Source organism: Diabrotica undecimpunctata, chromosome 1, assembly GCF_040954645.1.
Source record: "Diabrotica undecimpunctata isolate CICGRU chromosome 1, icDiaUnde3, whole genome shotgun sequence".
Taxonomy (NCBI): domain Eukaryota; kingdom Metazoa; phylum Arthropoda; class Insecta; order Coleoptera; family Chrysomelidae; genus Diabrotica; species Diabrotica undecimpunctata.
This window is the reverse complement of record NC_092803.1, coordinates 90524571-90552023: the sequence shown is the minus strand read 5'-3', so window position 1 is coordinate 90552023 and position 27453 is coordinate 90524571. Positions and strand designations below refer to the sequence as shown.

The following is a 27453-nucleotide window of genomic DNA, read 5'->3' as shown; positions in this document are numbered from 1 at the left end:
CCGACCAGAAGCTGTTTACTTCTAAATGTTTTTGCCGAATCATCTGGAAACCAAGATTAACGGCGTAATTGTCGAATTTGACCTCGCCTTAGTTGCGTTTTAATTTTAAATACACTGACCGTCAAAAAAAGGCCACCCTATAAATTTCCAAAAATAGAAATTCATTAGAAGTTTTATGCAGTGTTTCAAATTGTATACTCAACATTTTTAATTTTTAAAACAAAAAATGACCATTACTGCTTGATTCCCTATCATAATCTATTTAATTAGAAGGCTACAAAAGAAAATAGTGTAATATCGAAACGAATTACAAACAATAAAAATTACGAGTGAACTTAAACAAAATTGTCTAATATCGGGTATTATGCCCTAAAACATTAATAACTATTTGCATACGATTTGGAAGGGAAAGGAACAAATATTAAATACAAACTTGACGAATACGTTCATATTCTTCACGAAGCATCTTTGGAAGTTCTGCAAGACTTTATGATGGGCCTGGTTGACTTCTAACCTAACGATGAATTTCATCCCAAAGATGTTCGATGGTATTCCGATTAGGGCTGCAGCCTGGTCATTTTAGAGTATTAATTCCTACTTCTCCCAAGTAATGTGTCACGATTCTTGCAGTATGCGGCCGTGCATTATCATGCATAAAGACGAAATTGTCCCCAATAAATGGACCAAATGAAACTAATGCTTCTGCAAAAACATCCTCTGTATACCGGTGAGCATTCAGAAGGCCATTGATGAAAATAAGTTTAGTTAGAGCTTCAAATGAGATTCCAGACCAAAGTATGACATCACCACCGCCAAACTTTCTTCTCTGGGACATATAAGTCTGGGTATATCTTTCATTTCTTCATCTCCAAACCCTCTCTCGACCATCCGCGATTCTAAAGAGAATTTGGCCCCAATCCTGTATATGCTAGTGTTGATGTTGTCGAGCAAAAATTAATCGATTCCTACTGTGTCCAGGTTGTATTTCGGTAACAATAGCCTTCTTGCCATTAGTAAATTGAGGCGTCTTCTAACCGTTCTCACTTACATTCACATTTCGAACCTCCTGCAGACGCTTTCTTGCAGCAATTACAGTGGAATGGCGATTTCTTAAAAGTACCATCAGGATAAGACGATCATCTCTCTGGGAGGTAACTCTTCTACGACCGAAACCATTGATATGTACCAGTGTCTATAAAGCGATAAAAAGCTCTCCGTACTGTAGTTCTCGAAATACCTAAAGTTTCGGATACATAAACTTGACTTCTTCCGTCTTATAGCAAGGCAATAATTCAGGCAACATCCACTATAGAGAACACCATATCTTAATTATTCACTTAGTCGAAATCCACGTTTGAAAAGCTAAATTACTGTTTAATTAAATGTTTTCAACTTAGAAGATAAACAGCAACTACATCAAAACTGTCAAAAACAAGCATACATGATTTAAATTGAGACGCAATAGAAGCAGCGCATAAAACTTCCATTTGGGTTTTATTTTCGGAAATTTATAGGATGGCCACTTTTATTGCCGTTCAGTGTAAGTTCCCACAAAAATTTGAAGACTCAGCACCTTTAGGGTTCAATTTCGTGCAAAAAGGCGTGGCTGCGAGTAAAACTTCGTTTTCGTTAAGTTTGAACAATCCGGCAAAGTTTCCGCTTAATTCCATGAGTTTTGGTGAGAAGAAGGTGATTTAAGCTCAAAATGCCATGTGGTAATCTTTATAATACGAGTTAATCACCGTTTGTTGTAAGCTATATCCTGTGACGAGCGATTTGATAATAGCGTCTGAGGGCTAAGTAAGCCGACATAGTTTTAAGTGGAAAATAAGCAACCGAGTTTGAAGAATCACATATTGTTATCATCCAGGATAACCTGAAGCCCAGTTTTAGTATTTGATTTGATTTCCCCCAGGATTTGTCCAGCCCCCATTTAGTGTCTTCCAAAGATCAGGTTTTGATTGTTTGAAGTTTGTGGGACGTTTTTTGTTAAAATCAAACTTGTAACGTTTAAAACGTTACATTTTTGTTCTTATTAATTTCAAAGTACTTTCCACTATTTTCTGCGCATACTATTTGATTTTTATTGATAATAAGTTCTTTTTTCCTTTGTTTGTATTCCTATATTTTATTTCAATATTTTCCTATTACAAATAAATCCGCTGATTAATTTCTTAAGTCCCCTCGTAGTCCTACCTTCGCTTACTTTACCGTACAAGAAACAGAAACCCCACTCCTAAATAATTTACTTCTATCAATCCGACCCGATTTAATTTTTTTTTAAAATGAACCAGCAAACGAGAAGGTATTATTATTAAAAATATAAGTCCTCGTGGTCAGAAACTTCCAACGGTCTGGCCACCTCGGTTTTTATTCAAGAGAATCCACCTCGGTTTTTATTTAAGAGAATCCACCTTGGTTTTTATTCAAAAGAATCCACCTTGGTTTTTATTCAAGAGAATCCATCTTGGTTTTTATTCAAGAGAATCCACCTTGAAGAATACGAAAATGAAATTTTTTTTGGAATAAGAAATCCATCTCGATTTTGAAAGTCCGCATGGCTTTGGATTGGAGAGGGATCCACATGGTTTCGGCTTAGCGGCATGGTTTTTGCAGACATTGTATGGTCCGAGTTGAGAAGGAACAGCAGGAGGATTTCTCATAGAGTAGAGCTAAGTTTCTTTATTTCTTGAGATTTTGTATATAGATGCTTAATTCCCTGTTGTTAGAACCTCAATTTAATTGTTATTACATTTTGAATTATTAAAATATAAATAAATAAAGATATGTGTTAAAGAAATTATTTTATTAATAATTCCCGATTTCTCAAATTAAGTTAGTTTATGCCGAACATCACCCCTGAGGGGTTTCAATGTGCAATGGGTGAGCTAGCCGTTACACAATTGGCGACCAACGTACGTAAACTATTTAATTTGTTGATTTTGGGTTTTATTAATGGATTTTTCTCACACTTTCTTTATTAAATTTGTTTCCGTAAAATCTATTTCAATTTTTTGCATTTTTTTTTTCTATCAATAAGTAATTTAAATAAAAAAAGGAGAACTCATTTGAGTTATCAGCTTATCAGTTTTTGTGTATATGTGTATTTTGTGTAAAACAAGGTATTTGTTTGACCATTTATTTAAACGTTTACTTTAGATTTTTGAAAAGCGAAGTTTTTGTTTTCTAATTATATATATATATAAATAAATCTTACTTTGCTATCTACATAAAATAAGAAACTTTTAATACTATACTCACAACGATCTAAATCTAGATGATAAGTTTATAGTAATGGTTAGTTTTCATAATACAAGGCGCGTTCTAAAAGTTTGCATATAAGTTCAACACTATAATTTTATTTAAATAATTTTTTTTGAAACAAGCGTTAAGTAATATGCTTTATGCGTCAACTAAGGCAATCTTTTAGGTGGTTTCCTCTCTTCTTAAATGTTGTTGCAAATTTAATTCACATACATTTCTAGTTCCAATTTAAGGATTTATTTTATATTTTGCTATAATTGTTAGACCTTCTTATATATTATACATTACATTGCAATATTTTCGATCTATTCCAATTTTTGGGTGAGTTAACCTGCTTGCACTACATGCCTAGTAGTTAAACTATATATATTTTTTTTTTAATACCTTTTGCTATTATCTTGTATTCCTATATGCATCTGCGTCTAGTCCGTTTTTTTACGAGTATTTTTGCCCTTTGTATTTAATAATTATTTATCAATATGTCTCTTCCACTTAATCCAAATCATTTAAAGTCGGATGAACTGGCTTATGAAATTCAGACAAGAGATGTTGATGTGCCAAGAACAGTTGAAGAAAAAAGGAGAGTTCTTCGTGGACTTTTAACACAGGAAGTTTTTAATCGTAGCTTTTCATCTGCCTCCAATGACTTGTCATTCGAAGAAGATTTCAGAGGTGCAACAACAACTTTGAAGGAATTGACTACACTTATAAACAATTTCACTGGCACAAAGAACTCATCACCATATAAACAGTTAACGGATAGATTGACACATTTGTCTGGTAGGATTTCCAAATTGAATGCTACTAAGGATGAGGAAATTAAAATTAAGCGAGAAATTAGGAACAACCTCGTCAACTTAGAAGGAGTTTTGGCTGAGAAAATTCAAGTGGACTTACAAGAGGACGCTAATGATGAAATGCTTCCCCAAAACGCTTCTACGCCTATTGCATCAAGATCCTTTGGTACTGTTGTTAAATCCGTCCCGATTTACAAATGGGGAATTAAAAAGTTTTCCGGTCGAGAACAAATTATTCCGTTTTTAGAGCAAATTGAAGCATTAAAAGCCTCAAGAGGATGTACGGACCAGGAGTTATTTCTATCTGCTGGAGACCTTTTTGAAGGCTCTGCGTTTGTTTGGTGGCACAATCATTTTCTTAAGAGATCTTTTCATGATTGGTCAGAACTTGTTACAGCTCTTAAAAAAACCTATTTGCCTGAAGATTATGAACGTAATTTATGGGATCAAATACGTTCTACCAAGCAAAGTTTTAGGGAACCCGTTACTACTTTTATTTCAAATTTCGAAGCGCTTTTCCACAGGCTTCCAAATAAAGTACAACAATGTGAAATGGTTTCGGAAATCAAAAGAGGCCTTCTTCCAGACTACATTAAAGCCTTAGCCTTGCACGAAGTAAGCACAATTGCAGATTTAACAAAATTTTGTAGAAAAATAGAGTCAGCTTTGTCTACTATAAGGACTCAAAATCCTACGTTTCATAAAAGATTTCAGGAGACAAATTCTTTACAAGTGATTTGCTGGAATTGTGGTATTAAAGGACATACATTCCCGGAGTGTAGATCTGAACGTACCGTATTTTGCCATGGTTGCGGTAGTAAAAATGTCTATAGGAAGAATTGTAGTTGCTCTTCAAAAAACGAGCAATCTGGTGTCAACATCAACCCACCAGCCCCGTCTACGTCGAACACAGAAAAGCCGACAACAAAAGACAAGCACATTCCAGGAAAATCTCTACAAAAAAGGTCACGACAATAGACCGACGACAAATTAATTTGCATAATAGTGATTCCCATTCGTCTTCTAATACAGTATTGCATAACAATGATAATAAAATTGTCTCTTTTTCTAATTTTAATTCAAACAGTAATATAGACAAAAACGTATCTAATTTATTACCTACTTATTCTTCAAAAGTTGACGATTCTGATGATGAGTCTATCATTTCTCTGAGTAATAATTTGACTTCAGATAGTAATTTAACTTTAGTTCCTATTTTGCCTTCTGAGAAACTAACTACTAATCCATTGTTGGACAAGCACGGTTCTGATAATCGTCCATATATATCTATTTCAATAGATGGTGAGGTTATTTCTGCACTTTTGGATTCAGGTAGCAACGTTTCTATCCTAGGTTCATCATCATTGTATTTATTAAAAAAGTGTAAGCTAACTTTAAATTATGATGTTTCTATTTGCTTAACAACAGCTGATGGTAGTCTTCAAAATACTATCGGTTCTGTTGATTTACCCGTATCTTTGCAGAATATCACACATATATTGAAATTTTTAGTAGTACCGTTCGCGTCATAAAAAACTGGTACAACTCTTATTACCGAAAATCATGTTTTTCAAGTTGTGTAAGTTGATCTTGTCACATGTGTCATTCTAATTTCTAGAGCACTGTTGCCAGTTCAACGAAAATATTATATGAAATCAGCTAAAAGCAGGGCTGTGTGACAGACCGCCAGTTTTGAGTATTCTAAAAACTAAAATATCGAGCATTCTCGATCAGTCAGTCACATTAAATTTGTTTAAACATGCATCCTAAAAAATTCTCATATTAATTTTGTAATTTTTCATTATCTCAATTAAGTACTCATACCTTGATTTGTGTTTTATTATAATGTATGAAAATATTGCAATTCAAATATAGTGATAGATAAAATCAATCTAGACATAAGTTTAAATTATTATAATAAAACATTACAGTGAGGTATTGGATTGTAACTGTCACTTTATAATCTACGTAGGATAAAGTATAATGTTAGTTTTTGTTAATGTTATCGTTCATATAATAAATAATAAATTAATCTTGGCAGTTGGCCTGTGACTAAACTTATTGATACAAAATACAGTTCGTGTTCGCTAGGTAATTGAAGTAAAAAATTAGATACAGTAGATGCGTTCCAATATTCCCTGTGCCAATAATCTAGGTTTAAAGATCCTTTAAATATTTTGCATATTAGCTAAACCCTATCTCTGGTTATTCAATTTATTAAATACGTTTTTTTGTTGTTAATGATAAAAATAATACCTATGTAATAATATCTTTATTTTTTTTAATTAGATTTAGTGCAATTCCGTTATCTGTGATGGCAACAGCGAATTAATTCACGAACCACTGTATCCAGTCTGAACCCAGGTTTACATTGGGAAAAAAAAGTGTACCAGTTTTATATGACGGGAAGTGTACCTTCTATTTCTCAAAAAATAATTTTAGGTATGGACTTTGTAAGAATTTTTAAACTTAACTTAGATTTTTCCAATTTTACCTTTAATTCTGTCAATTCAATGGAGTTTTCAACATGTGTTGTTAACACTATTAGTGACAAACACAGCCTAACACCTTCTCAATCAGTTCAACTCGATTCCGTGATGAAATTATTTAAAGAAATAGGTCCAGTAGATTCTATTGGTAGAACTCATCTTTACACTCATCACATTGATACAGCAGGCAATAAACCAGTTAAACAAAGGCAGTATCCTTTGTCTCCTGCCATGCAAAAAATTTTAAATGAAGGAGTTGATGAGATGCTACGTTTAAAGGTGATCCAACCCTTAACTACTCCTACTCCTTGGCTTAGCCCACTGTGGCTTGTTAAAAAAAAAGACGGTACATACCGCACATGTTTTGATGGTCGTAAATTAAACTCTGTTACGATACCAGATAGTTACCCTATGCCACTTGTTGATACTGTAATTTCTAAGGTTCGAGATGCAAAGTATATTTCATCTATTGATCTCCGTCATGCATTTTATCAGATACCTCTAGATGAAGAATCTAGATTAAAGACTGCGTTTTCAATTCCTAACAGAGGAGTTTTTTGTTTTAATGTCTTACCGTTCGGGTTAAATAATAGTGCACAAGCTATGAGTCGCTTGATGGACTATGTCATTGGACCAAAACTTGATCCATATGCATTTTATTATATTGATGACATTATAGTTGTTACCCCAGATTTCGACACCCATATAAGAGTACTCAAAGACCTGTTCAGACAATTAAAATCCGCTAATCTTACTGTTAATTTTGATAAATGTGAATTCTGTAGACCCTCATTGAAGTTTCTTGGTTTTATAGTTGATAAAGAAGGTTTACGAACCGACCCAGATAAGGTACAGTCAATTCTTGACTATCCTGTGCCTCAAAATACGACACAGATACGTCGTTTAATTGGGTTGATAGGATATTATCGTCGTTTCCTCCGTAATTTCAGTACTGTTAGTAGCCCCATCTCCGATTTGTTGAAAGGAAAGAAAAAAGGACAATCTATTACCTGGACCAAAGAGGCAGACGAAGCGTTCATCAAAATAAAAGAACTTTTGACTAGTGCTCCTGTACTAGCCAGTCCAGACTTTTCTAAAAAATTCTACTTAGCTTGCGATGCTTCCGATCATGGAGTAGGTAGTGTTCTTTTTCAAAAAGACGATGGTTTCGAACATCCCGTCGCTTACTTCAGCAAAACGCTAAATAAATGTCAGCGTAAGTACAGTACCACTGAGAAAGAGATGCTTTCAATCTTACTATCCATTGAAAAATTTCGAGGATACATTGAAGGTACTGAGTTCTGTGTTATAACAGATCATGCTTCCTTACAATGGTTAACTACGATGAAAAATCCATCACCTAGGTTAGCTAGATGGATAATGAAATTATCTTGTCATAAATTTTCGATTATACACCGCAGTGGTTCATTAAATGTAGTGGCAGATTCACTATCTAGAATTCCCAATAACATACCGGAAGTTTGTGTCTTAAACTTGTCTAATTTAAAGCCAGATGTTTTTTATAAGTCATTAATTAAAAAGTGTTCAGAAAATCCAGAATTGTATCCTTCTTTTCGAGTACAGGACAATGTTCTTTATAAGCACGTTTTCCCGAAAACTAAATTTGGTGAATCTTCCACCGAATGGAAGGTTTTTGTTCCTGCACCGAATAGACAAGAAGTCCTTAAGATGTACCATGATGAACCTACAGCTGGTCACTTCGGGGTGTCTAAAACACTAGGGAGAATATCTGAAATTTACTATTGGCCAAGAATGAGATCTTCGGTGGTGAAATATATCTCCAAGTGCAAAATTTGTGCATCCTGCAAGTCATCAAATCTACCTCCAGCTGGTAAAATGGGCAATTATAGAGATATTAATTATCCATTTCAGTTTCTTTCCGCTGATTTATTAGGTCCCTACCCTCGGTCTAAAAACGGGAACCGTTATCTTTTAGTCGTCACAGATTGGTTTACAAAATTTGTGTTTGTTCATACCATGTCAAGTGCAACATCTAAGGGAATTGTTAGGTTTATAGAAAACCAATTTTTTTTGTTATTTGGAGTGCCTCAGATATTTGCATGCGACAATGGCTCACAATTTATTTCTAAGGAATTTAAAGATCTTATGTCCAGGTATGGAGTGAAAAAAATTTGGTATAACGCAAGGTATTTTCCACAGATTAATCCAACAGAAAGGGTAAATAAAACCATAACTACAGCCATTCGTTCTTATATACACGACAATCACAAAGATTGGGATAAGGAAATTTATAAAATTGCACAGGCAATTCGACTTGCCAAACACGAAGTCACGAAATTTTCTCCGTCATTCTTAACCTTTGCTAGGAACATTTCTACAAACGGTTCTTTCTTCGGAAAAATAGAAGACAGAGCAGATAATGACATTAACATTAACTGTCATTTGTTTTCTCCCAAACCTCCTGAGGAGCTATCACCTTTGTTTTCTGAAGTGCAAAAGAGGTTGCGTCACTCGCATGCAATTAACTCTAAGCGCTACAACTTGCGTAAACGCACACTACATTTCAATGTAGGGGATAAGGTCTGGAAGAGAAATTTTGTACTTTCCAAGGCTGTCGACAACTTTTCAGCTAAACTAGCACCTAAATTTATACCCTGTGTTGTCCATAAGGTAATTTCACCCTTAGTTTATTCCTTGAAAGATCTGGATGGCAACATCCTAGGAGATTTCCATATTAGAGACATCAAGTTAGATGTTACTGACCTTTCTGAAGATGAGTCCTCAAAATAATCATTGTTTTGTTGCTTTACTTTGTCTATGATCTTTTATACACTACATTATAGTGGATTATCTTTTGTTAGAAGAAAAAAAAATTAAAATCAATTTATTACACCTTTTTATCTATCTGTTATCCTTGCCTTGTTGCCTAGTGTTTGTAAGGGATTACACGTGGTGTCATTTTGGTAATGTAAGAGATGTTCATTTTTGTGGTTGATTATTCTTTATTTTATTCTCTAGGATGATATTGATTTATAATACATTCTGGATATTCTATTTTTTGTTGATTTTGTTGATTGTTTATTAACCAGTAGTTATTCTATAACTATCTCGGTTGAGTTGCTTTTCCTATAGTATAGGTTAAGTTAACTTATTTTAGTGTCAAGACACTTTCCCTCTTCTGAAACTAAAGTAATTTTATGCATTACTCTTCATGAGACTCTAGTGTAAATTTATGGCGTTTTGGAGTAATTTTTGCTAGCTTTTAATAAAACTATGCACCCTTTGGTCGTATTTTTTCCGCATGGTTCATGCATTATGCAGTTTTCTAATTTGTGCGTAATCATCGTTTCCATTTTAACAGAAAAACTATGGCAGTTTATCTTCTATTTATATTTGTGTTTGTTCTATCTATTTCAACCACATACACTAGTTTTTGTATATTTTTATCAAAAATATACTGGCGTCCAAAACAATTTTCTTGGTATAATTGAGCATCGTATTCTTTATTTCCACTCGTTTTAGATCTCAATAACAGAGTGTTTTCGTAGTATATTTAGGAAGACATAATATCGAGAAATTAAATTTTGTTTCTTTTTCTTCTTCAAATCTATATAGGATCTTAGATTATGGTATTATTTCATGTTTAAACGATTATATTTATTCATTTATTTTGTTTTCAATGATTATTAGTAGCGTAACATATTGAGACTCATACTTTTGTAAATATTTACCTTAACTTAATTAATCTATACTGGAATAATTTTATTTAGTAATTTTTATTTAACTAATGCAATTTTATGTATTAGACCAGTATAGTTAGCAAATTTTATTAATACTGATTAAATTTTTCCTGGGATACGTTTAGTTACCTACCCCAACTTATTATTAATTTGACGGTGTATAATAATTTACACTTAAAATAGAACTTGTTATTTTTGTTTTAAGAATTATTAGTTCATTTTTTTTCACTAAACTTTATTAAGAGTTATAGTTTTAGAATAGTTTTTTTAGTGCGGTGACACTATAAATCACTATTTGATTTTTGTTGACAATAATATTAATTTAATTAAAAAAAAAAAATTTCATGAGTATCTTTGAGATATTAGCTATTATTTGTTTCTTGTTATTTTTGTTACCTTTAACGGATTAACCGTGATATGCAAATATTGTTTTAATTTCAGCCATAAAATCTCGCTCTTCAATTTAAAAGTAAAAGACAGTTTTTTTTTCTCTATATTGCAGAATTTAATTGTTACAGCAAATCTTGATTAATATAACTAAACACAGCACTTTTTGATTACATTATCACTATTATTTATAATATGTTCAGCAGTTTAAAAAAAAAGAGACAAAAAATATTGTTACTTAGTGTGTTCACATTTCGGATCTGTAAAACTTTTATAGAAATATGTTGTAGTTTCGATTTCTAATTTTTTGCATCTTTAATTCAAATTAAAAGTTGTATTCTGTTATTTCACGTTGTAGATAGGTCGTTTCTAGATTTTTATTTTACAATGTGCATTGTATGATCCTTCGTATTTTTTTTTCTTGATCGTTTCTTGATCGAAGTAAAGTTTTGTATTCCTCATGATTCGAATATATTTATTTTATAGGAGTCACGTTCGGTATTTCCCACTTCTTTTTATTTTTCTGTGTCACTTTTAAGCCTTCTTCTTTGGGTATTTGTACTATTGTCTCAGTTTGCCTTCTGTTCTTGTTTTCTCTTAGTTCTGCTTTCTGATTAGTATTTCTCAAAAATTTTTCAGTCAGTCTTCAAAATTTTTTTTCCTGGTGGGGGGAGCGTGTAACGTTTAAAACGTTACATTTTTGTTCTTATTAATTTCAAAGTACTTTCCACTATTTTCTGCGCATACTATTTGATTTTTATTGATAATAAGTTCTTTTTTCCTTTGTTTGTATTCCTATATTTTATTTCAATATTTTCCTATTACAAATAAATCCGCTGATTAATTTCTTAAGTCCCCTCGTAGTCCTACCTTCGCTTACTTTACCGTACAAGAAACAGAAACCCCACTCCTAAATAATTTACTTCTATCAATCCGACCCGATTTAATTTTTTTTTAAAATGAACCAGCAAACGAGAAGGTATTATTATTAAAAATATAAGTCCTCGTGGTCAGAAACTTCCAACGGTCTGGCCACCTCGGTTTTTATTCAAGAGAATCCACCTCGGTTTTTATTCAAGAGAATCCACCTTGGTTTTTATTCAAAAGAATCCACCTTGGTTTTTATTCAAGAGAATCCATCTTGGTTTTTATTCAAGAGAATCTACCTTGAAGAATACGAAAATGAAATTTTTTTTGGAATAAGAAATCCATCTCGATTTTGAAAGTCCGCATGGCTTTGGATTGGAGAGGGATCCACATGGTTTCGGCTTAGCGGCATGGTTTTTGCAGACATTGTATGGTCCGAGTTGAGAAGGAACAGCAGGAGGATTTCTCATAGAGTAGAGCTAAGTTTCTTTATTTCTTGAGATTTTGTATATAGATGCTTAATTCCCTGTTGTTAGAACCTCAATTTAATTGTTATTACATTTTAAATTATTAAAATATAAATAAATAAAGATATGTGTTAAAGAAATTATTTTATTAATAATTCCCGATTTCTCAAATTAAGTTAGTTTATGCCGAACATCACCCCTGAGGGGTTTCAATGTGCAATGGGTGAGCTAGCCGTTACAAACTTTTTTTAAAAATTTAAAAAGAAATAATTAGCCAGTGAAGCGATTAGTTGTTAAATTTTTCTAAATAAACATTATCATTAATACAATAAGATTTGCTCTCCTGTCAATTTAAAAGTTTATAAATAAATATGTTTCATGTATCAGCTAATTGTCATATTTTAGTTTCTTTTTTAAATAAAATTAATTTTTGATAATTAATTAATAATTCAGAAAATTTGGGTAGTTTGATTTCAACATATAACAGTACATCTTTTTCTGCCATTTGGTACATACCCGTAATTTTAAAGTCTCTTTTGTTAGAAGGGTCATTATAATGTTTGTTGATAAATTTAGATTTTGTCTGTAATAACTGTTTATGTACAATAAAAATAAATATGTAATTTTTCTCTTTAACTAGAAGTTTAAATTAATTATTTCTTTAAAAAATATATTCACAACTTTTTAGCAAAGAAAAACCCCATAAAATTCTTTCTAAGCAGCAAGAGAATTTTTTTAAGCGGCATCCTAATTTCAAATAGTTTAGAAATCTCCCTGTTTAGTATTTGCCCAGGGTATCTCAGTAAGTTTTTTCTTGATTTCTTTTTCGTAGTTAATTCTCCCAGTCACCCCAAAAAAAGGAATCCTTATCTACGACCTTGCTCTCCAACCAAAACACGAGTAGCTGTTCGCAAACGTTTAAATTTTTTTGGTTGTAACGTTATAAACGTCACATCTCTATTAATTTATATTTAAATAATTATTTCATTGTACTTTCTTTATTAATTTATTAATTCTTTTACCTCCAGCTTCGCTTTTACTATTTTTTATTAAAAAAGTAGTTGGCGCCCTCTCTTTCTTTTCTTTCTCTTTCTGTCCGGTAGACTAAAATATTCTGTTCCATGTTGACAGAAAAGCTATCTCTATCATAGGCTTATGTCCTATGTCATCTGTGCTAACTCATTTCAATCTCCCACTTAGTTTTTGTCAGTCAACTTTTCTAACGTAGTGGGAATATAATTTTTTGCCTTTTTTTAAAATTTATAAAAGAAGGCAAACATTATTATAAGATTCATTTTTATGGTCTACAAAATTCTCTTGGGCTTATTGGTGGCTTTATTGATAATTTTATTCAAGACCATTGGAGGACCTCACCTAAATTCTAATCAAATCATGAAAATTTATTGACCAGTGGAGGACCTTACCTAAATTCTAATCAAATCATGAAAATTTATTAACCATAACCTAAATTCTTAACAAATTATGAAAATTTATTGACTATTGGAGGACCTAACATCTACAACACACAAGCAGTCCACCGAAGTCATAAGTATCACTAATTATTGTTAAGCTTTGGCAGGGTTGATTATTGTTTTTATTCTTTTTAATAAATATGTTTGGTTAAAATTTGTCTTATTTGGTATCAGCTAAGAGTTCAGGTTCAATCCCTAATTTAAGACAAGACGAACTCACACTTGAGATACTGAGCTAGGCAAGGCATAGGCGATAAGCTCCCATGGTTGATTGAGGTATTATTTTTATAATAGTACTTCAATTCTTTTTGGTAGTCTTATCGTTACATGCTTACCCTATCTCCAAGCCCAGTAATTTTTCAGTTCCCCCTTTTAGCCCCCTATAAGCAAATAATATTATTACATATCTTCATTTCTCACTTTTGAGGCCTCTATTTTTGATATAAGACTCACGAGCAACTCTGTTTTCCTTACATCTCTTCGGCTTTCTTTTCTTCCTGCCGACATTGTTCCATTGCGGCAAAGATATCTCGAATTTCCTCTGTCTTGAGCTCGCTTCTGGTTTTGACCATACAAATTATCGAAAATACATTTTTTCACTTAATCCCAGTTCTGACACCAGTTGTTCAGTTTTTCTTTGAGTTGAGAGATTAAGTGAAGCACGACGAGGTTTAGCTAACTTTATTTTACTCAAAAACTCAATTATAAATATTAAAATTATAATTACATTAATAAGTATTGCTTAGAAACCAATTCGTACTGATACGTAGAATTTTCAATACTAATTATCAAAGGCCACCTCGACTGGTTTATATAATGAGAACTAAATGCTCTGTAAAGCAGCATACCGGGTGCCGAATTCTCGAATAAAATCTCCGCATCGACAAAAACGTAGAATGAAGAATATTTCGGCGGCGAAAAGAGAATTCTGAACTTCGCTAAAGCAAAAGACCGCAATCAGGGATATTTGACACAAAAATATAGAGTATAAATAAATAAATAAATAAATAAATAAATGAAATATAAGACTCCGAAACCGATCACAAAAACATACCATCAATTAGTACTTAATAAACTTAAAGGAGTGTTAGTACAGACTTTTCTTTCCACATCATCCAAATAAGAAGTTTTTTAAAAATAAGTGGAGTCATAAAGGAGGCCTACGTTCAACACTTAATGTACGTCAGCTAAAAGAGAGATATTTGACTTGGTTGATGGCGCGGAAGATAATTATTTTAATGAGAGTTTGTTGAGAATGAGTATAGTACTATACAATTTTACCAATATATGTAGTATATGTTACATAAAAGCTGCATTAAGTTGATGATATTCAAATATTGCCTAAATTTTTGTTCATCTACGGCATTTGCAATAAATCTCACTAAAAACTTCTTCCATTCTAATCACAAAAGTTTTTGCGCACAAAGAAGGTGAGCTTTCGCTTGTCCTACTGTAATAGATAACTTACCTCATCATCATCATTGGATTTGTTATTTTCTACTTCATCTTCTCCGGAAGATTTATCATTTTCAATGTTCTCAATATCGCTTTCGTCTGTTTCATCAGTCTCTTCATCGTCCAGTTCTTTCTTAACTTTGGAAGTATCTTTCTTCCTCACTGGGGCTGCTGGTTTGGGAGAATCTTCAGTCTTTGGTTTTGATGTAATGCTCGTCTTATTGACTGGTTTTGATTTCTTCGTTTTTTTACCACCTACAATAGAAATTTATGTTATTAATTATTTATGATGCTTAAAAATTGGTAAAAATCAAAGAAGAAGTGCGATTTGTCACTCTGCAATAAAACATTGAACAATATTCACTAACCCCGAAGATTCCCTCCCGGACTGTATTTTTTACCTCGGCGATTGGTGGGAGGGCCGAGTAACTGACCTTGGTCCCTTATATTGTGAGGGGAGCACGGTCAGTGAAACCAAGAACAGTCCAGCGTCCGGAGCCGTTGCACCGGGTGGACGCCGGACTTCGCCTCCGGACGCTAAAAGGCGCTGCAATCACTCCCAATTGCGACGCCTTCCTCCCCAGACCCAAATGTACTGCTCCTTTTCCCCCACATTCCACAGGAGAAAACCTGGCCAAAAATCCGACGGAGTAAACCAGCGGGAAAAAATCCGGAATCTAAGGTGTTAGATACCGTGCTTAAGGATGGATGACCACACGATACGTGGCCATGAACGGTTCCCTCGGGGCACCTGGCGAACCCCCGTTGTAAACAGCCTTACCATCACATGCGGGGCTCTGTGGTGGCGGAAAAACCCATTCCCTAGCTACTCGTGGGATCCAAATGATACCGAATTTTTTTACAAAAACCGCGGGCGACCCGAGCGGCAAATCGGGAAGGCATACAGACTACGCCAGGAGGAGAATTAATTCTCTTCCTGACGAAAATATATTAAAAAGAAAAGCATCTTACCACAAGTTTGAGAAAGAAACCTACAAAAAGAAGACATGCAGTGAGGCTGTGGAACTATTAGATTACCTAGAAGATTTGGGAAAACAATTTAGCAGATTTACAGGATTAATTCAGGAGTTCCCAAATACGGCGAGACCTATTAAGGAACTCTATAGGCATCTGATCAAGAGGCATGCCCTCCAAAAAATGGAGCACTTCAAGAAGTGGCTACACATAAATTCGACTGAACCTATAGAAAAAATGATGGTAGACACGGACACGCAGGTGGACGCTGATGCCAGTTCAATAGCTCAGAAACCCGCGACTGCGGAATGTGGCACCCAGACGGACGCGTGGCATGGCCCTCCCAGGGCAGTCAGGGTGACGAGTCTCGAGGGAGTTAACACTTTTGCTGACTTCCAGAGGCACGCTCTCTACGACTGGCCCGAGAAGGTCTTCAAGAAAACAACGATCGAAGTTCTGAACCCGCTGGACTCTAAATGTAATATAAAGGTCGTAGCCCTGGAACCTAACGACCCTAAAATGATGTTCTCCATACAGAGATTGTATCGAGACAGGTACCCAGACTTACCAACCCTCGAAGGAGACTTCGAGGTGTTGGAAAATTCTACTACTGTAAGAAGGGGAGGGGAGAGAAGGACTAAAGTAGAGAAAGTTATCAAGCTGTTGGCCAGCACACCCGAGCAACTCTGGCACGCTCTTGAGCGTGTCAGAGACGAGATAAAACAGGAGGACTCGGTGGCTCTGCACCATGTTAGTTACATGCAAGTGGTTGAACTACGCAAGATGGCTGAAGTGATATTCACTAACACTAAAGGTACGACGGTACAGATCTACACCACGGCCACGCGGCGAGAGAGGCCTACATATGGATTCATTGTATCCAAAAAAGACTCAACCTACTCACAACTTCTGGAGGGGGTGGAAAAAGCAGTAGGAGACACGCAAGCTAAAGAAGCAATCCGAAGTCTACGTAGCACGAGAGACGGAAATCTGTTGATAACAATAGATAATGACCAGGGGGCGGCCTCAATGATCAAAAACGTGATAGCGAATAAGGAGAGTGGACTGACAGCTAAACTCGTGGGAACTGAAAAGCAGGCCATTATTCACTTAAGAGGCATGACGGCGAACACGGAGGAGGAGCACATTAAGCTTGCTATTCAAAGAGAAATCGGCAGATGGGAGCCAAACTTCGCTATAAAGCAGATCCGCCCTATGCGCAACAACACCAAGGCAGCCACGGTCATCCTTACCGCGCAAGCGGCAAGGCGGATACTAGACCTAGGACACCTGAAGGTTGGCCTTGCACGGTGTGAAGTGGAGCGAAGATATGTCGTTAGGAGATGCCAACGCTGCTGGAGCTACCAGCACGACGTTGCGAGATGTGATGGCCCGGATCGTACCGGGCTCTGCCATAGATGCGGAAAAGAAGGCCATACTTTTAATACATGTAAGGAAAATGAGCACTGCGTTGTATGTAATGAGCAGCATCGGATAGGTAGCGGCAAGTGCGCGGCCTTCCGCGAGGCTCTACAGAGAGCAAGGATGGCGGAGCAAAATAGAAACATCGAGGCCCTTCCCCCACAGGCGCATCAGCCTCCCCCAACGACAGAGGTCACCAGCATGGAAATTGCCCAAGAGGTACCCGAGAACAATGAGGTAAACTTGACCGAGAGGCCTACGGACCCATCTCCCTCCGCAGAGGAATTGAGGAGAGTGGATGATCAGGTATTCAATGGGGCTGCCCACTCTACACTTATGGAGCAGTTTAGCTCTCTTTGCGACAGTGCCGCGGGAGATATCGCACGGGTCAAACCCCCCACTCGTTCGCCTACTCCGCCCCCTCCTTCTTCGGACGGAGACCCAACTGCCTCCACCCCTCAGACACTATCCCCTCAGGGTAGCGTCATAGATTTGTGCGGATAGACGTAAGGAACCCCCCTCACCATGTGACCTTACTGGCTAGTGGTATAGACTCTAAAAATGGCTTCGAACGGGTTAAAAAGATTAAAGATACTGCAAGTAAACATCGGACGGGCCAAGGTGGCACACGACCTGATACATGCGAAAGCCTTGGAGATAAAAGCAGATATCATTATAGTCCCTGAACCAAATAAAAACATCGTTAAAAAATTTGGTTGGGTTGCCGACACACGATCAGATGTTGCCGTCTACTTGGTGAATAAGAGTGTGCATATAAAAAAGGTCACTAAGAAGGAAGGATTTATCAAGATCAATTTGAATGATGTGGCAATAATAGCCTGTTACATTTCTCCAAACATTAACACTACACAATACCAAGATAAGGTAGATAGTATTATTGAGGCGTCACTTGTAGAAAAATACTTCATAATCGTTGGTGACATAAACGCCAAATCCATTCTATGGGGGTCCCCAAGAAATGACAATAGGGGGGAATTATGGAACGAATGGATTTCATCGTCCGACTTGGTAGTGTTAAACAACGGTAAACACACTTTCGAAAGAGGAGAATCACGGAGTCACATAGATATTACCCTAGCATCAAATAATTATGCAAACAAAATTACAAATTGGGATGTATTAGACGAGAACATGTTTACTTTTCATAAGTACATCTCCTTCGAGATAGGAACAAAGGTCACAACTAGGAACGGCAGAAGAACACTCGCTTTCAATAAAGTAAGATTTGCTGAACAGACCAGAAACTTACAAGAAGAAGCTACCGACTTTCCCACCCTTAGAAATGCAATAATACGAGCACACAAGTCGAGCAGTAATAACAAATATGTCACATATAGTGTACCATACTGGTGGAATGACGAAATACAGCAAAAACGGACAGAATGCCTTAGACTTAGGCGAATCGCGCAGAGGAATAGGACCCAGCAGATAAAGGACGAGTATAAAAGCGCCAAAAATGAGTTAAAAAAGACGATTAACAGGGCTAAGCGCACATGTTGGAAAAACCTGTGCGAGGCGCTGGAGAACGATGTATGGGGTGATGCATATAGAATAGCCACCAAAACGCTGAGGTCAGAGACCCCGTACAAACTGTGCGATGATAAAAGAAGGGAAATTGCGAATACCCTTTTTCCCTCAAAGCAGAACACACACTTCGTACAAAATAAACATACCTGTCCGAATGGCGTCAGTCTCGCAGAACTCACCAGAGCCGCAGAGTCCATCAAAGTAGGTAAATCTCCTGGACCAGACCGTGTGCCACCAGAGGCGATAAAATTATTAACCACATTACAACCGGAAGCGGTTATAAAAATCTTCAATCAGCTGCTTACAACACAAGAATTCCCTGACGAGCTCAAGCGTGCGCGACTCACATTAATACTTAAACCCGGTAAAGATCCGGACGAAGCCAGTTCTTATCGGCCAATATGCCTCCTTGACTGTTTAGGGAAACTCTATGAGAATATCGTCAAAAATCGCCTTGAAGAGGAGTTGAGAGAAAAGGACATTATCTCGACTAGACAGTACGGATTTAGAAAAGCAAAATCGGCGGTAGATGCGGTTAAGCATATTACGGACACTGTTAAGACCACAAGAAGAAGATGGGCCGCTTTGATAATGTTTGATGTGAAGAATGCCTTTAACTCCGCCAACTGGGCACACATCATACGAAAATTGGAAACTGCAGACGTGTCGGGATATTTAATAAACATTATAAAAAGATACTTAACCGACAGATATGTGTCAGTGGCTAGAAACGCAGAGATTCGATTAACAGCTGGCGTACCGCAAGGATCCGTACTAGGCCCGACATTATGGAATATACTTTACAATGGGGTACTGGACATCGACTACGGCAGAGATAGCATAGCAATAGCCTACGCTGACGATCTAGCTATCTTAACGATTAGTGACATGTATTGGGAAATTGTAGATACGATAAACGACTGTTTTAACAAGGTAAATAGGTGGATGAAAAATAATGACCTAGAACTCGCAGGCAGCAAGACCGAGGTGGTCATTCTGAAGGCTCCAAGAAATGGGCCAGATCTGATCTTTCAACTAGGTAGCAATGAGCTAAGACCAACGAACTGTGCTAAATATTTAGGCATTGATTTGGACAGAGGCTTAAGATTTACGAAACATCTTTCGAGAGTGGTTAAGAAGGCGGACAAACAAACAGCAGCCATCCAGAGAATAACACCTAATATAGGAGGTCCAAGCAGCATCAAGAGAAGACTATATCTACATATTGTACAATCGACCCTCCTATACGGAACCCCCGTCTGGATAGATGTACTAAGATATCAAAAATATAAAGATATGATAACAAGAGCACAACGTAAACCCCTACTCAAAGTCATAAGCGCGTACAGAACCACTTCTACTATAGCCCTACAGACAATAGCAGGTACGATCCCCATCCATCTCCTAGCCAAGGAACGGCAGATGCTATACGAAAACCGGAATGGCCACTTACCTCTGGTAAGGGCGACCATACGAGAGCAGATATTAACAGAATGGCAAACGGAATGGGAGGCACAGATTACGAAAGCTCAATGGACAAAAACGCTAATCCCAGATGTGGTTGCGTGGTACAACTGCAAATTTAAGCGGGTAAATTACTATTTTACACAATTTTTGACAGGACATGGGTCTTTCAGGTCTTACACATTTAAAATAAAGAAAACCAACGATGATAGGTGCTCTACATGTCATGAGAGAGACGACGCGGAGCATTGCATCTTTCGGTGCAATGTTTTCGCCCAAGAACAAAACAGGCTGCGGAATAGGTTAGGGGATATAAGGCCCAATAATATTATACATATAGCGTTGCATAGTAAACAAAACTTTGAATTTATAATAGACCAGATCACGCAAATTATGAAACGAAAGACCATCCTGGAAAGAGTCGAACAAGATGGGTGAGGAGGGTCTCCTCTCGCACCACATAAGGGACCACTTAGAACTTTTTTCTCCCTTCTAACTCATACGCGATACGTACGTGGATACCGCCGAATCAGCATAGCAGACGCAACATAGGTACACATACCCCTACTCTTCAGGGTACTCTACTATTCCGAATAAAGCTTGATCAGGATGTTAGAAGTCCTCTGAATTCCTTAGGAACGATAGTCCCCTTCTTCTCTATCCAATTGTTCCAGATACATACAGACTCCTTTCATATCACATAGTCCATAGTCAACCATGATCTTCAAAGGACGTATACTGCCTTTCCCAATAACTACTAGTCCTTGAATTATTGTTCCGAATCAGGAACCGGACCTTCCCCTATGTGCTGGCCGCTCCTAGGCAAGCAGTATAGGATAACTTAAGACATCATCTGAGAACGTATCTTTCAGGCAGCGCAGGATATCCCCATGTTTCGTTCTCTAATGAACTCGTCCGGGGATATCCCGCGTCGAAGAGGGGGTGGTTTTAGTTGGTAGGCGACTGGTCAGGGGGCATGCGGTACATATAGTCCATACTCTGGACTGTATGCCCTAGTATGTTTTCCTCTCTGGAACGAATCCAACAGTACTAGGGACACCTTCCCTAGTCGGTTTTGAACCTTTCCACCTCATTCAAAAAAAAAAAAAAAAAAAAAAAAAAAAAAAAAAAAAAAAAAAAAAAAAAAAAAAAAAAAAACACCGAAGATTAGGTCGTATATTCTAGAAAAAACTCTGCGCTGACACCTCCGAAGACTTATACTACTAAAAGGCAAACTATATATATATATATATATATATATATATATATATATATATATATATGTATATATATAAGTAAACGTTAAATAGTGGGTTTGCAGCAATAAAAAATGAAACGTGTACTCTTTTAAATTTTTATTCCAAGCTTTCGGACATTGGTTATGTCCTTCATCAGGGAGCTACAAATGTGATGAATAAATTGTTGGCGTTGGTATAATTAATAAAAAAAATTTCAAGTCAGATAATAGAATGCATTCTGAAAAAAGTGCATTGGGTGAACATGCATTTAAAAATGGGCATCAGATAGATTATAATAACATCAGAAATGGCCTACATTTGCCAAAATAATAATGCAATGAATCATAGAACGGATATTGGTCATCTAAATGAAATGTTCTCCTATTTGTTACTACTAGATAAATGCAATAATAACACAAACAATAATTCATCAATTGACATTTAAAAGAATTTTGTCAGAATAATGTCATGTATTTATTTAGATAATTGTGTTTTTGGATGTACAGTAATTTTTTAAAATTTTTAAACATAAAAATAGTTTTTATATATTGAAAAACGATGAGAGACTATGATAAATTTTATCAACATTATAATACATCTTCGTTGATACAACCTCATTAAGTTTGTAAGTAGTGAATTTTTTTATTAATTATACCAACGCCAACAATTTATTCATCACATTTGTAGCTCCCTGATGAAGGACATAACCAATGTCCGAAAGCTTGGAATAAAAATTTAAAAGAGTACACGTTTCATTTTTTATTGCCGCAAACCCACTATTTAACGTTTACTTCCTTACGTTGTCAGCAAATACTTCTGGTTCATTATATATATATATATATATATATATATATATATATATATAAATACGTTCAAATTATCGGGTAAAGTGGTCTGTAATAAAAATCTTTCTTTTTTCTAAATTACTCAATATTTCGCCATTTATTTAAAAGCTTCCTCAGGAGTAAACTAAAAACAATTTGAACATTCCAAAAAATGGCGTACAAATACATTTTAAAAAACTCACAGAATTTAAAAGATTTCGCAAATAAAAACTGACATTGAAGTATTTGAAATATTGAATGTCAAGATTAAATTGTCTTAAGCACGTTCGTTACAGTTATACGATAAACAATTAAAATTATTTCAAATTTAAAACTAAAAATAACAATAAAAGAAAAGTTAGAAGAATAATATTTATTTGATGAATTATTAAGGTTAGTTGTTATTAAGATGAATGTTGGCTATTTTTAATATTTATAAATTTTGTTCAATATGTTACAATATATGTTACTTAACTGTCCAGTGTCCGTTTTATAATTTAAAGTGTTTTTTTTTTATTTTTGTTAATGCAATACATTTCAAGAAATAATCTACTTTTGTAGTTATCAGTCTGTGCCAAAATATGAGCTTTGTTATAGTCTGGCATATGACCAGTGTTTTCATAGTGCTCAACCACTGCGCAAGTATTTTTTCTCAAGCAGCAATCACTTTTATGTTGTGTGATGCGTTGTTTTAGCCATTGTGATGTTTGACCAATATAGCTATTTTGACATCCTAAACACGGTATTTCATAAACGACATTACTTTTATATAAGGTTGGTACTAAGTCTTTGATTTTTGAAAATAGTTGTTTGCTGTTCATGGTATTATATTTAGTATATAAAAGTAATACCCAGTACCATCCTTATATAAAAGTAATGTCGTTTATGAAATACCGTGTTTAGGATGTCAAAATAGCTATATTGGTCAAACATCACAATGGCTAAAACAACGCATCACACAACATAAAAGTGATTGCCGCTTGAGAAAAAATACTTGCGCAGTGGTTGAGCACTATGAAAACACTGGTCATATGCTAGACTATAACAAAGCTCATATTTTGGCACAGACTGATAACTAGAAAAGTAGATTATTTCTTGAAATGTATTACATTAACAAAAATAAAAACACTTTAAATTATAAAACGGACACTGGACAGTTAAGTAACATATATTGTAACATATTGAACAAAATTTATAAATATTAAAAATAACCAACATTCATCTTAATAACAACTAACCTTAATAATTTATCAAATAAATATTATTCTTCTAACTTTTCTTTTATTGTTATTTTTATTTTTACATTTGAAATAATTTTAATTTTTTATCGTATAGCTGTAACGAACGTGCTTAAGATAATTTAATCTTGACATTCAATATTTCAAATACTTCAATGTCAGTTTTATTTGCGAAATCTTTTAAATTCTGTGAGTTTCTTAAAATGTATTTGTACGCCATTTTTTGTAATGTTCAAATTGTTTTTAGTTTACTCCTGAGGAAGCTTTTAAATAAATGGCGAAATATTGAGTAATTTAGAAAAAAGAAAGATTTTTATTACAGACCACTTTACCCGATAATTTTAACTTATTTATAAATTATTTTTTGGTCGAAATAATCACTTCTAATATATATATATATATATATATATATATATATATATATATATATATATATATATATATATATATATATATAAAGAAAAGAAATTTAATCTTTGCAGATTAGTTAAATAGTAAACTCTTAAATATTGGGGAAATCTGCAAGAAATACTCTAATGTGTATCAATTGTTTCGCCGAACGTTTTCGCCAAAGAGAATTAATTTGGCTTCTTCAGGGCTGAAAGAGAATAAATTATAATTAGCTACCATATATTATCTATTAAAACATTATTGATCTTACCGTAACTTAGAATTGTAGAGTTAGAATATTAAAAAACTTTGCTAGTAACATAGTGGTGTTTGTTGTTACTATGTGCAAAAAAAGTTTTTTATAAGGATTGAAATGTATGGTAGCTTCGAACTTGACACGTAAAGGCTTACCCAAGGTTAATCGAAAAACCCAATGCAACTACATTTAAAAGGAGGTAATTCTTTGAAATGTCGGCAATAACTAAATTTTTGATTTTTAGATAGTTAAAAGTGAGGTTCTGTTTAAGCCAGAACGCAAGCGCTGACAACTTCATTATTAGTTCGTATGAATCTTTATGTCGTTAAGGTTCATTGGTAAAAAACGAATGAATTTAAATCCCAGTAAAGGGAAATATTATTTTGATTTTCTTTATTTAATTATATTATATTGTTCATGTATTATTAAGTCTTATTGAGACGTATCTAAGAAAAGCAAGGGAATGTTATATATTTTTTGTTAATGAAAATTAATTATAAAGGTATGTTAGTTGTTAATGGATATATCAGTCAAGTTAGTAATCTGTGATATAGTATTGTTCTTGGTATCTGATTTAAGTAACAGGTGGTATATATCGCTTAGATTCTTGATGTCACTCTTAACATTAATGGAGTTCAACTGAAAATAGCTTTGGCAATAATAATAACAACATTAAACTTAATGTAGCTTGTAGATCAGCCCTAACAGTTAATAATCTTTATTCTAAGATAAAAGATAAGACTCCCATAGATAGGCTTAGTAATATTGTCTACAACATTCCATGTCTCTCTTGCAACAATTCCTACATCGGTCAAACATCTCAATTATTGAAATCACGTATTACGCTACACAAAAGTGATTCTCGACTTCACCCTGACCGTTGTGCATTAGCCAAACATGTCCATTCCACTGGTCATCTCATGGACTATACTAACACCACAATTCTCCACCGTGAGAACAATAAATCTAAAAGAGAGTTCATTGAAATGTCTTATATTTTCCTTAACGATTTCTCCATTAATGTTAAGAGTGACATCAAGAATCTAAGCGATATATACCACCTGTTACTTAAATCAGATACCAAGAACAATAATACTATATCACAGATTACTAACTTGACTGATATATCCATTAACAACTAACATACCTTTATAATTAATTTTCATTAACAAAAAATATATAACATTCCCTTGCTTTTCTTAGATACGTCTCAATAAGACTTAATAATACATGAACAATATAATATAATTAAATAAAGAAAATCAAAATAATATTTCCCTTTACTGGGATTTAAATTCATTCGTTTTTTACCAATGAACCTTAACGACATAAAGATTCATACGAACTAATAATGAAGTTGTCAGCGCTTGCGTTCTGGCTTAAACAGAACCTCACTTTTAACTATCTAAAAATCAAAAATTTAGTTATTGCCGACATTTCAAAGAATTACCTCCTTTTAAATGTAGTTGCATTGGGTTTTTCGATTAACCTTGGGTAAGCCTTTACGTGTCAAGTTCGAAGCTACCATACATTTCAATCCTTATAAAAAACTTTTTTTGCACATAGTAACAACAAACACCACTATGTTACTAGCAAAGTTTTTTAATATTCTAACTCTACAATTCTAAGTTACGGTAAGATCAATAATGTTTTAATAGATAATATATGGTAGCTAATTATAATTTATTCTCTTTCAGCCCTGAAGAAGCCAAATTAATTCTCTTTGGCGAAAACGTTCGGCGAAACAATTGATACACATTAGAGTATTTCTTGCAGATTTCCCCAATATTTAAGAGTTTACTATATATAAAAACATATAATATATATATATATATATATATATATATATATATATATATATATATATATATATATATATATATATTTACAATATATATAAATGTTTTTGATGGGTTGGAGTCAATAAAAGGGGCTATTGGTTAACTATTTATTATCTCGAGCTTTCAATTATGTTTACAATTCTTATCAAGAGCTGCAAAAAAAGACAAAATATCTTACAAAGTTGAACTAGAAAGAAAAAAAAATTTTGTTAACTCACCAAATAAAATTAGTTTGGTTAATAAAATTGCTGCAAATACATTTCAAAAAGAATTAATACTAAAATGCTCTTATCTAATAAATTCTTCCCTGAAATTTTAATAATTTTGAAAACATTTTTTTAACAAAAATAATTGAATTTATAAATAGTTTAAAGTAGCAACCAATTACAAATAAGCCTCAATGTCATAAATGCCAACTTAAAATTTTTACTTTTGACAATTATATTGTCAAAAATAAAATTTTGTTTAAAAATTCTTTTTTGTTTAGTAACAAAAAAGAAGAAGATTTATTCACCATTGATAGATGTCTGAAAAAATGTAACAGATATATGGAAAATTAAAAAAAAATGTTATATTTTTCAAGTTTCATATATAAATTATAAAGAAATAATATAATTATAAATTTTGCTTATATTTTGAATTTCTGATCTTTTGTTTAAATTATTATCACTTTTGCTAATACAAACCATTTCCAAAAAAGTCTTTTTGAATTTATTACTTTCAGTACATAAAATTTTAATGTTCAAAATCCATAATATGGTCTTTATCGATTACATGCTCTGCCCAAGCACAAGATGGTTTTTTAATTCTGCAATCATTTTTGTGAGAAATAATGCGAAACAATCCAAACGAGTCACAAGTACTTCTTTTTTCTTACTCTTATATATATATATATATATATATATATATATATATATATATATATATATATATATATATTGTAGCGAGATTAAATAAAACGAGCGGTTCTAATGTATATAAATATATTTATTTATCAGTTTACAGTTCGGTAATATCTTAACAACTAAACTTAACTCATAACATCGTTACATATATATACTAAAGTTACTATGTTCAAGAAGAACATTCTGGCGTAGTCCCACCTCTAATTCGTCTACGTGACGTGTTATTCTACCTCGCACTCGATACATCGCGAATGTTCTTAATGCCTTTTTAGAGTTGCAACCGTTATATGGGCCATGCCGAAAGCATGTTCGTAACACTGCCCCCTCTTAAATCTGAGCGTCGCGATCAGTAACTCTATATGTAGGCCCAGGATGGCGGAATCTACAGGACTCTTCAGCTCTGTATGAACCCCTCAGAAAGAAATAACAGTC

At 34.2% G+C, this 27453-nt stretch overlaps 1 protein-coding gene across 1 annotated transcript in view; it reads right to left on the bottom strand.

The window, feature by feature from the left end:
• Sec63 (translocation protein Sec63) overlaps positions 1 to 27453 on the bottom strand; it is a 373264-nt gene that overhangs the window by 98544 nt on the left and 247267 nt on the right. The window contains exon 8 of the mRNA XM_072545171.1: positions 14934 to 15175. Coding sequence (XP_072401272.1) covers positions 14934 to 15175 — 242 coding nt within the window. The remainder of the gene's footprint in view (positions 1 to 14933; positions 15176 to 27453) is intronic.